Source organism: Triticum urartu, chromosome 7, assembly GCF_003073215.2.
Source record: "Triticum urartu cultivar G1812 chromosome 7, Tu2.1, whole genome shotgun sequence".
In the NCBI taxonomy this organism is placed as follows: Eukaryota; Viridiplantae; Streptophyta; class Magnoliopsida; order Poales; family Poaceae; genus Triticum; species Triticum urartu.
The window spans coordinates 633,285,593-633,298,756 of NC_053028.1; the positions used below are offsets into that span (position 1 = coordinate 633,285,593).

The 13,164-nt window shown below is 45.1% G+C and overlaps 1 protein-coding gene across 1 annotated transcript in view; it reads right to left on the bottom strand.

Annotated features, from left to right (window-relative positions):
* LOC125525722 (polyubiquitin-like) overlaps positions 1 to 13,164 on the bottom strand; it is an 82,686-nt gene that overhangs the window by 4,131 nt on the left and 65,391 nt on the right. Inside the window, exon 3 of the mRNA XM_048690727.1 lies at positions 9,814 to 9,886. Coding sequence (XP_048546684.1) covers positions 9,814 to 9,886 — 73 coding nt within the window. The remainder of the gene's footprint in view (positions 1 to 9,813; positions 9,887 to 13,164) is intronic.

A 13,164-nucleotide genomic window follows, 5' to 3' on the forward strand; every position in this document is an offset into this window, starting at 1 on the left:
TTGTGCCTGGGATCAGCCCTGCCCGCCCCTCCACGCGTTGGGCCACCTTGACCTCAAGCTGAAGCGAACGGCTCGGGCCCTCAAATTTTGGCAGAAAAACTGCATTGGCGATACAAGGCTGCAGCTGTTAATGGCTCAAGACACACTGCTGTTGCTTGATGCTACACAGGAATCTAGGAATCTTGAAGAGGACGAGCTCCAACTTCGCCGTGACCTGAAATCTAGGATCCTTGGGCTGAGCGTAATCGAGCGGATAAAAGCACAGCAACGCTCCAGAGCTAAATGGCTGCACTTTGGTGATGCCAACTCCAAATTTTTTCACTTAAAATGCAATGGCCGCCGGCGGAAGAATTTCATAGCCAAGCTCGTCACGCCAGATACAATTGCCACGGAGCAAACTCACAAGGCTTAGGTAGCCAAGCAGTATTTCACCTCCATCTTGGGCACGCCAGCAGAGGCAGTGGGTGATTTCAACTGGGAGGGTCTGGGATTATCAACACTAAACATATCTGAACTTGAAACGCCATTCTCTGCTGAAGAAATTTTGCAAGCCATCAAAGACCTGCCTGGTGATCGTGCTCCGGGCCCGGACGGTTTCTCCGGGGCTTTCTTCAAGGCGATGGGTAGCGTCATCATCCCCGACCTGCTCCTTGCTTTCCAGCAGCTCTTCTATATGAACCCGCAGGGCCTGGACAGACTCAATGGTGCCCATGTTGTCCTCATCCCAAAAATCGACGGCGCAGCCACCATGTCTGATTTTCATCCGATCAGCCTACTCCATAGCGTTGCCAAGCTCTTCCTCAAGGTCCTTGTGACGCGCCTTGCTAAGCGCCTCCCTAAACTTATTTCTCCTGGGCAAAGTGCTTTCATTAAAGGACGTAGCATCCAAGACAACTTCCTCTTTGTCCAAGGCCTAGCCAGGCATTTCCATCGTACCAAGAGACCCATGTTGTTCCTGAAGCTGGATATTGCTAAGGCATTTGATACGCTCTCGTGGCCATACCTGATCAATATGCTATGAGCCCGGGGCTTTGGTCAACGTTGGTGCAATTGGATTTCTATAATCCTCTCCTCGGCCTCCTCCAAAGTGATCATCAACATCTTGATCGGTGACCCCATCTATCATGCCAAAGGGGTGCGTCAGGGAGATCCTCTCTCCCCTTTCCTCATCATCCTCGCCATGGAGCCACTCCTCCATCTCATCAACAAGGCGGTGGAGACTGGCATCCTATCGATGCTGAGAGGAAGAGTCCCCCCGGTTCGTGTCTCGCTATATGCTGATGATGTTGCCCTATTCATCAACCCAGTTAGAACTGAGCTTCAGGCCCTGAAATCCATCCTCGCTGCCTTTGGAGACATCACTGGGCTGCGTGTCAACTTCTCCAAGAGCTCAGTCATTGATAACCCACAAGTATAGGGGATCGCGACGGTTTTCGAGGGTAGAGTATTCAACCCAAATTTATTGATTCGACACAAGGGGGGGCAAAGAATATTCTCAAGTATTAGCAGCTGAGTTGTCAATTCAACCACACCTGGAAACTTAATATCTGCAGCAAAGTATTTAGTAGCAAAGTAATATGATAGTAGTGGTAACGATGGCAAAAGGTAACTGTAGCAAAAGTAATATTTTTGGTGTTTTATAGTCATGATAACAATAGCAACGGAAAAGTAAATAAGCGAAGAACAATATATGGAAAGCTCGTAGGCAATGGATCGGTGATAGAGAATTATGCCGGATGCGGTTCAGGGTGACACAGAACTAGCTCCAATTCATCAATGTAATGTAGGCATGTATTCCGAATATAGTCATACGTGCTTATGGAAAAGAACTTGCATGACATCTTTTGTCCTACCCTCCCGTGGCAGCGGGATCCTAGTGAAAACTGAGGGATATTAAGGTCTCCTTTTAATAGAGTACCGGACCAAAGCATTAACACATAGTGAATACATGAACTCCTCAAACTACGGTCATCACCGGAAGTGGTCCCGATTATTGTCACTTCAGGGTTGCCGGATCATAACACATAGTAGGTGACTATAGACTTGCAAGATAGGATCAAGAACTCACATATATTCATGAAAACATAATAGGTTCAGATCTGAAATCATGGCACTCGGGCCCTAGTGACAAGCATTAAGCATAGCAAAGTCATAGCAACATCAATCTCAGAACATAGTGGATACTAGGGATCAAACCCTAGCAAAACTAAGTCGATTACATGATAAATCTCATCCAACCCATCACCGTCCAGCAAGCCTACGATGGAATTACTCACGCACGGCGGTGAGCATCATGAAATTGGTGATGACGGATGGTTGATGATGACGATGGCGACGGATTCCGCTCTTCGGAGCCCCGAACGGACTCTAGATCAGCCCTCCCGAGGGAGTTTAGGGCTTGGCGGCGGCTCTGTATCGTAAAACGCGATGAATCTTTCTCCTTGATTTTTTTTCTCTTCGAACACGAATATATAGAGTTGGAGTTGAGGTCGGAGGAGCTCCATGGGGCCCACGAGGTAGGGGGCGCGCCCAGGAGTAGGCGCGCCCCCCACCCTCGGGGCTAGGGTGTGGGCCCCCTGGCCTTGATCTTTTGCCAGTATTTTTTATTATTTCCAAAAATACGCTCCGTGGAGTTTCAGGTCATTCCGAGAATTTTTGTTTCTGCGCATAAATAACACCATGGCAATTCTGCTGAAAACAGCGTCAGTCCGGGTTAGTTCCATTCAAATCATGCAAGTTAGAGTCCAAAACAAGGGCAAAAGTGTTTGGAAAAGTAGATACGACGGAGACGTATCAATCATCCCCTTCCGTTGTGATGGTATTGACATGGAAGATTTGGTAGCCCCTCTCGGTGCAAGAGTGCCCTCTATGCCAACCCGATTCCTTGGGCTGCCGCTCTCCCTCCGGAAGCTGCGCAAGATCGAATTTCTGCCCCTTCTTGACAAAATTCATGCTCGTCTGGCTGGCTGGAAGGCTCGGTTGCTCTCGGTTGCAGAAAGACTTGTCCTCATTAACGCGGTCCTCTCCTCCATGACAGTTTACTGGCTCGCGATGTTTGAGCTGCCGGTTTGGACCCGCCTACATATCGATAAGCTGCGACGTGCTTGGTTATGGCGCGGAGAAGAATCATCCCACGGTGGCCACTACAAGGTTGCCTGGCGCACGATCTGCAGGCCCAAGCAGCTTGGCGGCCTCGGCATTGTCGACCTACAATCGTTCGGCACTGCGCTGCGGCTCCACTGGCTCTGGCTCGAGAGAACGGCCCCGGAGCGACCTTGGGTTGGGCTGCCAACTCCATGCACCACGTCTGACCGCCTCTTCTTTGCTATGCCATCACACTGTCAGCTTGGCAATGGGAAGCTGGCTCGTTTCTGGTATGACGCTTGGTTGGATGGTCACGCCCCCTGCCTTATTGCCCCGGAAGTTTTCAGAATCGCCTCAAACAAACTCCGAACGGTAGCTTCGGCATTCCATGGCAGCAGATGGGTTCGTGATCTTCAAGGCCGCATCACAGCTGATACCCTCCCATCCTTCGTAGCCCTTTGGGGTAGGATCGCTGCCTTGCCGCCCCTGATGTGGTTGACTCCTTCCATTGGCGGTTCTCCGCTAATGGCTGCTACTCGGCGGCCTCGGCCTATAAGCTCCACTTCATGGGCTCGACGGCCTACGCTCCAATGTCGGCGATTTGGAAGGCATGGGCACCAGCCAAGCACAATTTTTTTGCATGGCTGTGTGCGCAGAACAGGATCATGACAGCCGACAGGCTATTGGCAAGGCGGTGGCCAAATTCCTATTTTTGCCCGCTTTGCAGGCGTAACCTCGAGACAGTGGAGCACCTCATGAAGCTATGCCCGTGGTCCTGCACCCTCTGGACCCTGGCAGCTACCAAGTTCAACTTGCCTCATTTCTCGCCGAAGGCCTGGAGGACGGAGTCCTCTCTACAGGACTCACTCTATGACCTATCTGCCACTCAGACGAAAGCCAAGAAAGCGCGATCATTAGCGTTGTTGCTGCTCTGGGAAATATGGTAGGAACGGAACGATCGCATCTTCAGGAGCGTCGAACTACCTCCCTCTTCGGTCCTTCGACGCCTTGCTGAAGAACAAGCTACCTGGGCGCTGGCTGGGTGCCGGCATTTGATGTCGCGAGAGTAGCTCTATCCTTTCCTTCTTTTCTTTTGTTCTTCTTCTTTTGAGGTCCTCCTCATTGTTGTACAGTTGGTGTTTATTTCGCCGTTTCTCTTAATGAAATGCGTAGTTCTCCTGCGTCCTTTCAAAAAAACTAATTCAGTTCCAATGTACGAGTTAAACACCAAGGCGGTAGTACGGCAGCATGAAGATGTTCCTGAAATAATTATTCATATGTAATGCTCACAAGAACTAATCACAGATAAAGTGAAGTGCCACAAACCTGTTGTACCACAGCACAAAGAAATTTTAGGATAACAATCAGTAGCCTGAAACATGTAAAAAAAATAGATCAAATGCATCGGAAAGAAACCACAAAAATAACACAACAATGAACATCTAGCAACAACAATTAGAATTACAGATAGAACCAAAGCCGAGTTATACTGTGGGCCCATTTCTCCTACACCATGAATACTAGTCAGTTGTACGTGCTTTGCACGCGAGACTTTTATATATACGCAAAATACTAAACCATTAAAATTAAAACTAAAGCCAAGTATTATGATAAATATATTGAAATTTTCAAAATAAAATTCCTATTTTCTCGTAGGAGATCATGTAGCAAAAGAATTTCTTGTTTATGCAAACTTTTTAGACAAAAAATTTGTTTCTTCAAAAAGAAATGTTATTATTGTCTCATGAAATTTAAAATTAATAATTTAAAATTAAAATATAGAAAGAAGGAGCTCGATGTAACAACTATTCACCTTTTCATTTTTCCTCTTTTTCTCACCCTTCAGTCAGAATATTTCCTAATTTCTATTGCATGACTGTGTCCAGGACCGAAACAAAAAATAAAAAATCAATTTTCTTTGGTTGTTTGAAAATTTCTCCCCCCTTTAACAATGTGCTTACTACTACCTTAAGAAAAGGAAGAAACCCTCCGGTACATCCACAGTACTATGCTGCTACGTATTAGTAGTACCTTTTAAAAAGTACGCTGCTATGATAGCTAGTCCTATACATGCACACACACCGAGATACTTCTAGCCTTAACTACTCCCTGGTGTACTGTACCCAGTTGACCACGTGTAGCTAGCTGAAAATTCTAGAGCAAGTCAGATCACACGCCTGGCAGAGTTAGTTGTGTCCACCGCGAATCCTCCAATGTTGGTCGTTGGATTTCCTGATCCAATGGCGCGTGTGATGCCACGACTTCCTAACTTTTGAATCAATCAATTAGAGCTGTCCGATCGCAATGATCCAACGGTTCATATGTTTTGCTACTCGTACACTATATAGTAGTAGTATAGATAGTATAGATACGCTTCGGTGAGAGAAAAAAGTCAAGAAACTAGTTCCCAAGAGAAATGATGTTGTACTTTCGAAGTATTCATATCTCTAAAACCTGCCTCCGGAATAATTTTCCGCGGCCCAAATTTGAAATGTACATGCTCTCCGTGCCGTTAGAATGACAGAATCTCTCACCTTTATTACAGAAGATTTCAGGTACAACTACCGGCTACTTATTTGCACAGCCTCCCTTCCCTTCCCAACACCTTTTTGAGATGTCAATTTTCCAGCATTGGAGAAACTAGGGATGGTAGATTTGTTGTTTTTCTCTTACACTTTTATTTTGGCAATCTAGCCATTGATTGGGAATGATAGGTATTGGGAGAGAGGCGGCAACAACATTGATGAGTGTTTGCTTGTTGTTTACTTGTACTCTGCATATCCCGGTGGAGTTGTAGCATCTCTTCTTTGATGGACGGGAGCTCGACGATGACCATGGCTCCTGCCTCCTAGGTTGACTCAGCACCTTCGTCCTGTCGAGTAATGTAGCTACATTTTCATGCACAAGAAAAGCGTCATGGTCTCCGTAGGGCAGCACTGGCATCTGCTCTCTAGGCAGCGCAACCGTGATCGACTTGGGCTCGTGCTGGATACGCTTTTGGTTACTGCATGTCGCCAATCGTCTTCGTAGGGCCGCATGTCAGTGATTTTTTTTCTTATTTCTCCTGTGTTCTTTGGCATGATTATGTTGTTGGCCCAGCCGTCGTTTATGATTCAGAGTTTGGATGTTGATTGTATGGACGAAAGCCTATTTCAAGAGAAAAATATCATTGATGCGCATTTCACGGCTTGGTCGCACGAGGTCAGGAGGGGCAATGTCACTGGAACGAATGACAACATCAAAGGCGGCCTCTAGTTGGTGTGGCTTTTCCACTGTGGCCTAAGTTTTGTTCGTTTTGGCCTGTCAAAAAGAATTCATCATCATGATCGATTCAAACACCAACTCGAAGGAAAATGACAACGCTTCAAATTTTAAGCAACAGAACACAGAGTTAGTACTTCCAGACGTGGCCGGTACAGAGGTGCCCAGGAATTAGCTCAAACATTTGATAAGGATCCAAGGTTTCACAAGAACGTAAAGCCACTTCAATTTTTTTCGTGCGTGATAGGGAGGAAACACGGATGCATGAAGTAGGGGAACGAACGGCTCGGTCCTTCAGTGTGGAGGTGTGGCTGGTTGAGACTCCCCAAAATCGGTTCAAATGGATGGAGAACATAAAGGAATTTCAAGCTTGGTACTAATTCACGATAGTTGAAAACAGCAGTACCATAGAAGAAATTCAGACTGTACATTGGGGAGAAGCCAATACATGTACGGACAAAAAATAGATAAACACAAGTACTAACTAACAAATACTATCAGCTACGTAAGAACTAGCTACTTCCAATATATCAAGGAGCCTGAAACAAGCAAATTGTTCATGATTGCAAGCAATCGCAGATCTACTACTGTGGCAGTTGGGGCAGCCACCCGAGGCGGTGGAGAGGAAAAGAGTTTGGGCTGGATCTGGGCAATGTAAGGCCAATGTCAAAGAAACCGCAGGACGCCAGCCTGCTGGATCTGGACACTCCCCAGCTCTCGCTAGCGCAGCATGTGGCACATCGACTCAGAGCTGGTCGTGTTTCGTCTTATTTTTTTGGTTTCTCTAGTTTTCTTGTGTAGTACTAGCAAGGCTAGTAGTACATGCACATATGCTACACGGTGGATGTGTGTGTACTGCTTCGCACGTCGACGTGAAGGCGTGATGTGCATCATGTAAGTTGTGCCATGCGGCATGAGCATGTGTCGTAACAACAAACATAAGTCTTTCATAAAGTGCGACGGGAAGCACAAATACACCGCGAAAGGAAGCACAATTTGTTATCTTTCTGAGCACAAGTATGTTGCCGCTCCACGCCCGCTGCCGCCCCCACTGCTTGCTTGCTCTACCGCTCCTTGATGCGCGCTTTTATTGTCGATATCACTCGCTGCTCCATCTTTTCATATATTTGGTACTTGAATGTCATGAGTCTTGTTTAAAGTCGACTTGCATTTGTATCTAAAAATTTTGGGCCATAAATTTTTGCCCCGGCTAACTTTAATTTCTGGGTCTACCGCGCCGGTGTCTGCAAGCTAGACTACAACAACACAGTGCAAGAGATAACAACAGTTCAGGAGACGATTGAATTTGTTGGCGCAGTTCTTCCTGACTAGAGATCAACATATCAGTGGGAACAATAGTGGACTTACACACAATACTAATGGCTCACTTACACCTTTTTTTCCTTTCCCTTTCCCTTTCTAGTAGTTTTTGCAAGCTACAGAACATCAGGCACTTGTCATGCTAGAATATGGGACTGCTCCAGCATCAACCAGCAGTTAAACGTGTGCAAGTTGTGTAGTCAATTGACTACACCACTTTTTATCATAACACAACATATACAAAGAGAAAACATAGAAACATGTAATACAAAATAGTTATTAACACATAATTTTACCACACAACTTTAAATTGAACACAGATGATTGTATTCTAGGTATTGTGAATAGCGACAACACATCACCATCTCAAGTGGCTATCAGTGGCAGATCTCATCACTCAACACCACCACGCACCACCCCTTCCTCCACCGTCCTCACCTATGGAGGTATCTCACTGAACGACCAATTTGCCCGTGAGGAGTACACGTCCGCCATGGTCCGTAGCCCTTCTCGGTAGTGATGATCGGTGTTGCCTATGCTTGTACTATTATGTAATTTTTTATTACAAATGGATATCTTTATGATTGCTTGATTGGATTACGATAAGTTTCATAGAAATTACATTTACTTACTACCGCCATGTTGGTATGCTATCCATAGTTACTATTTCTCGGTACTGATGGTCGTTGACGGAAGTAGTGTAACTTAAATTCTACAGAAAACTTTCTAGCTAGTATGCATGTCACATGATGCATATACAGAAATAAAATAAATTTCTGAATCATAATGCGGGTCCCATTCCCCTTAAAACATGTATGTACACTATGGTGAAGGAAGAAACTAGTTCCCAAGAGAAGTGAAGTTGTAATTTTAAACTATTCATGTCAATATCCGCAACTAGAATAACACACACACCTAACATTGCAGGCTATCTGTGCTCTCAATGTCATCAAATCTCTCATCCTTATTATGGATATTTCACGCCCAACTACCGCCTACTTATCTATAGCACCTGCCTTCACTTTCCAACATCATGAGATGCCAATTTCCTAGTGTCAGAAGAAGTAGCTAGCGATGGTAGATGTGTTGTTCTTCTCTTTCACTTTTTCACTCGCTATCTTGGTAGCCTAGCCATTGGATTGGAGTGATAGGCATTAGAACTTGGGAGAGGGGTAGCAACAAGAATGGAAGTTGTTTGCTCATAGATTACTAATACTCTACACATTCCTGATGGAGTCGCACCGGGTCTTCTTCAAGAGTCACAAGCCCAGCGATGGAGCCCGTGATACTGAACACGAATCCATCCTCTAGGATGCCTATGTCGACTACTATTTTGTGCACAAGCATAGAGTCATGGAGGAGGACTGCATGTTGCTTTGCAAGAGGTGAAGCACGACGACATCATGAGGGTCCATGGACTTGTCAATATGGATTGCTAATAATTAACGACTTGTAACACAACGTTTGTGTTGTGGTGTCATATTTTATTTGTTTTGTTCTTGCTTTTCCTCATGGTAATGGACAAGTAATCAGTATTACAACACGCAAACATCAATGGTGTAAGAACCAAAAGTATAAGTAAAAATAATAATTTCAAGCTCAATGATATTCATGATAGTTAAAAAATAGCAGTACAGTAGAAGAAGTTCAGATTACTCATTTTGAGGAAAAACCAATACAAGTACCAACAAGCACTATCGGTTATGTAAGAACAAGTCACTTCCAGTTCTTCGAGGAGATAGGAACAAGCAAAAAAAAATTAAGCAATAGTAAAACAGCACAAACTCCTGAGACGGCACTGGAAACAAACTTAAATGCATCAGGAACAAGACTGGAACGAGAGTCGGCTGGTGAACATAACAATACACATATGGATCATTTATTCATTCATCACCATTCATCCATAGCTACTCCATAACAAATGTTGGTAGCCACAATGAAACATAAATGGATCATTTCAAGGTAGAAACAAAGACACAACAAGACGAGCAATGCTAACAACTCCATTGGAGGACACTGAAGGGACTAGACATGCGAGCTTAGAGACACAAACAACGTCATGTCCAAGTACTTATTGTCCACCGCAGAGGCAACAAACCAAGTGAATAGTGGACTCCTTCTAGATGTTGTATTCCGCCAGGGTGAGGCCATCCTCGCTGCTGCACCCAAGGTTTGCCCTCCTTGTCCTGGATCTTTGCCTTGATGTTGTCAATGGTGTTGACTCAACCACAAGTGTGTGATAGTCTTGCCCATGAGTGTGCTGATGAAGATCTACCTACCACCACGAAGGCAGAGCAATATGTAGAGGGTGCAATATTTCTATATGTTTTTAACAAGGGTGCTCCAATCCTCGATCTGCTTGCCAACAAAGATCTACCCACAATCCGTTCAACCTAGAAATGAAGAGCATTGTCATTTTAATGACAAAAAATACCATATTTTTTAAAGGAGACAACCCAGCTTTTGCATCATTTTTGATTCACACATCCATCTCTAATGATGAACAATACCAATGCAGACAAATGAAAACTAACTGAATAACTTAAAAATGATGGGTCTATCTAGGCCATGTCCAGCATCATTGAAATTGTCATTAAATATCTCAATTCAATATCACGTCCTTTCTCCACATAATATTTTGATAATATATTTTTTGGTAGCAAGTACTCAATATAAATTGTGTATTTGGAAACAAGCTTGCGTACGTAGTTCCACTTTTACTAAGACCAAAACTAAGTTATTGCTGCAAATGGCCAGATAGGCAAGATAAGCTGACAAGGAGAAAACCCCCCGCAAAGCCCAGGTGATTTTACTGGCTATCATAGGTCCTTTGCCCATAATAATAGGGTTTTTTATTTTCGTGCCCCTAGTTCATTTGTTCATCTCAATTTGGCCCACCCCTTTAGTTCATTAGTTCATCTCAATTTTGCCCCACCCCTTTAACCTTCCTCACTTTTCCCCTTCTCCAACCACCCCAGCCTCACAAATGCCAGAATAGAGCGTTTCTGTTGGGTCAAGCCCGTTGACCATTACTTGGCTGAGTTACTTACGAGTGGGACTTCTTAAAATACTGACATGAGTTTATGATTTTACCTCAGCCATTAACAAAAGGAAAATATGAGCTTTATGTGTTTCACCTCCATCATGAACAAAAGGAAAATCAGTAAACATGTTTCCATGCCACTACTAGGAAAAGGGCTAAATATGAAATTGACACTAATGGCGCATCAGAGAAGTGGTGCGCCACTACTATATACTAATGGCGCACCATGTGGAGATGCGCCATTAGTGTGGAAGACACTAATGGCGCACCAGGCACATGATGCGCCACTAGTAACAAAATGTTTTTTTTTCATTTTTTCAAACATACTAATGGCGCATCCGTGCAGAGTGCGCCATTAGTAGTTAGAACTACTAATGGTGCACCAGCCATAGAGTGCGCCACTACTGTATTTTTTTTTACTTTTTTGCAAAACTACTAATGATGCACCGTTGCATAGTGCGCCATTACTAGTTTAAACTAGTAATGGCGCAATGTGCCACGGTGCGCCATTAGTATAAAAATTATGTTTTTTACTTTTTTGCAAAACTACTAATGGCGCATGTCTGTGTGGTGCGTCATTAGTATGTTGGGTTACTAATGGCGCATGGCTGTGTGGTGCGCCATTAGTAACCTGGGACCAGCTAGATATTTTTGGACAGCCACACCTACACACTCACTTTCCCCACTTCATTCCCCCCCCCCCACCTCCTTCTCTAAGCTTGTCGGCTGCCTCCTCCTCCTCACCTCATTTGCACCATAGATTCATCAAAATTAAGTGTTGAAATTACCTTTTTTTGATAGGTAAGTAAGGGGAAAGCTATCTTCATGTTGTAGATCTACTTTTTTTCTCCCTAGCTCGCTCCAACAACGTGCACATGCACTTTTTGTGGCCTAGCTAGATCCATGTATGTTTGTGGTGTTGCATATGTTTGTGGTGTTGCATATATGTTTGTGTTTGCAGGTACCGGTATTTGAAATGCGATAGTTGCCAATATTTTGCCGGAATGTTGATTCATTTCTGTTTCGGCGAGAATTTTGGCACTATGCATTCTTTTTGGTCCTATTTTTAGGGCAAGTAATGCCAAATTTTTTCTTGGTTCTAAAATATCGTTTTGCTCTATCCCGCAGGCGACCATGGTCCGCACGATGACCGTAGGCATCGTGAATAGGTTTTTGAGCTCCGCAAAGGCCGAGATGCTTCAAAAGAATGACACGGAGATAAGATGTCCGTGTCGAAGATGCAAACTGAAGAGCCTTATTGCGGATCCGGATTCCGGGCAGGTGCGGGACCACCTGCTCTTGCGTGGTTTCATGGATGGCTATCGGTGGCAAGGTGATGAAGATGACTATGGAGTCATCCATGGGGGCCGGGCAAGAAATGAGGAAGGGCAGCAAGACAACCACCACGGCTCGGGCGGGCGAGAAGACGAAGAATCTCCAGGACATGATCACGACGGTGATGCTGTACACAGTCATCATGTAGAAGATGCCAGACATGATGATGAGGAAGATGCCGGAGCAGACGAAGGGCATGATCATGAAGATCAAGATGCCGGAGGAGCAGATGACGATGGACCATCGATGGGCTGGGTGCAGGACCCTCATATTCAAGAGCTGCTTCTCAAGCAGACGGATAACACAAGAGCTGCCGCCCGAGAGAAAGCCAAGCTGGATCAACTGGAGATAGACGCGGTTACTCCATTGTATGAAGGATGCAGACACGAGGATACCCGCCTGAAAGCAACACTCATGGCTTTGGAGATGAAGGTAAAACACAAAATGACCGTCGCATGCTTCGACGAGAACATGTCATTCTAGCACGAACGTCTTCCCAAGGGGAACAAGTGCCTGACCAGTTTCGAGGAGGCAAATAAAGTCGTGTGTCCTCTGGATTTACCGCATGTGAAATACCATGTGTGCATGAACAATTGCATCATTTATCAGGGCGAGCACGCGGAGTCTACCATATGTCTGGTGTGCGGCGTCACTCGATACAAAAAGAGGAAGAAAGGTCCTCGAAAAGTGGTGTGGTACTTTCCAATCACTCCTCGTCTGCAGCGGTATTTCGCGGACCCTAAGGTAGCAAAGCTCCTACGTTGGCACGCGGATAGGGAGGAGAAGAAGCGAGAAGATGACACAAATGATCCGGAGATAAATAAAAAAGACAAGATGCTGAGTCACCCTAAGGATGGGAGCCAATGGCAAGCGTTGAACTTCGAACACCCAGAATTTGGGAAGGATCCAAGGAACATCGTGCTGGGCGCGAGCACCGATGGAGTCAATCCGTTTGGCAGCCAGAGAAGCACACATAGCACCTGGCCTGTGTTTGTGTGGATGTACAACCTTCCCCCTGGTTGTGCATGAAGAGGAAGTACATTCACATGAGTATGCTAATTGAAGGGCCGAAACAACCAGGGAACAACATCAATCTGTATCTGGGGCTGCTGAAAGAGGAG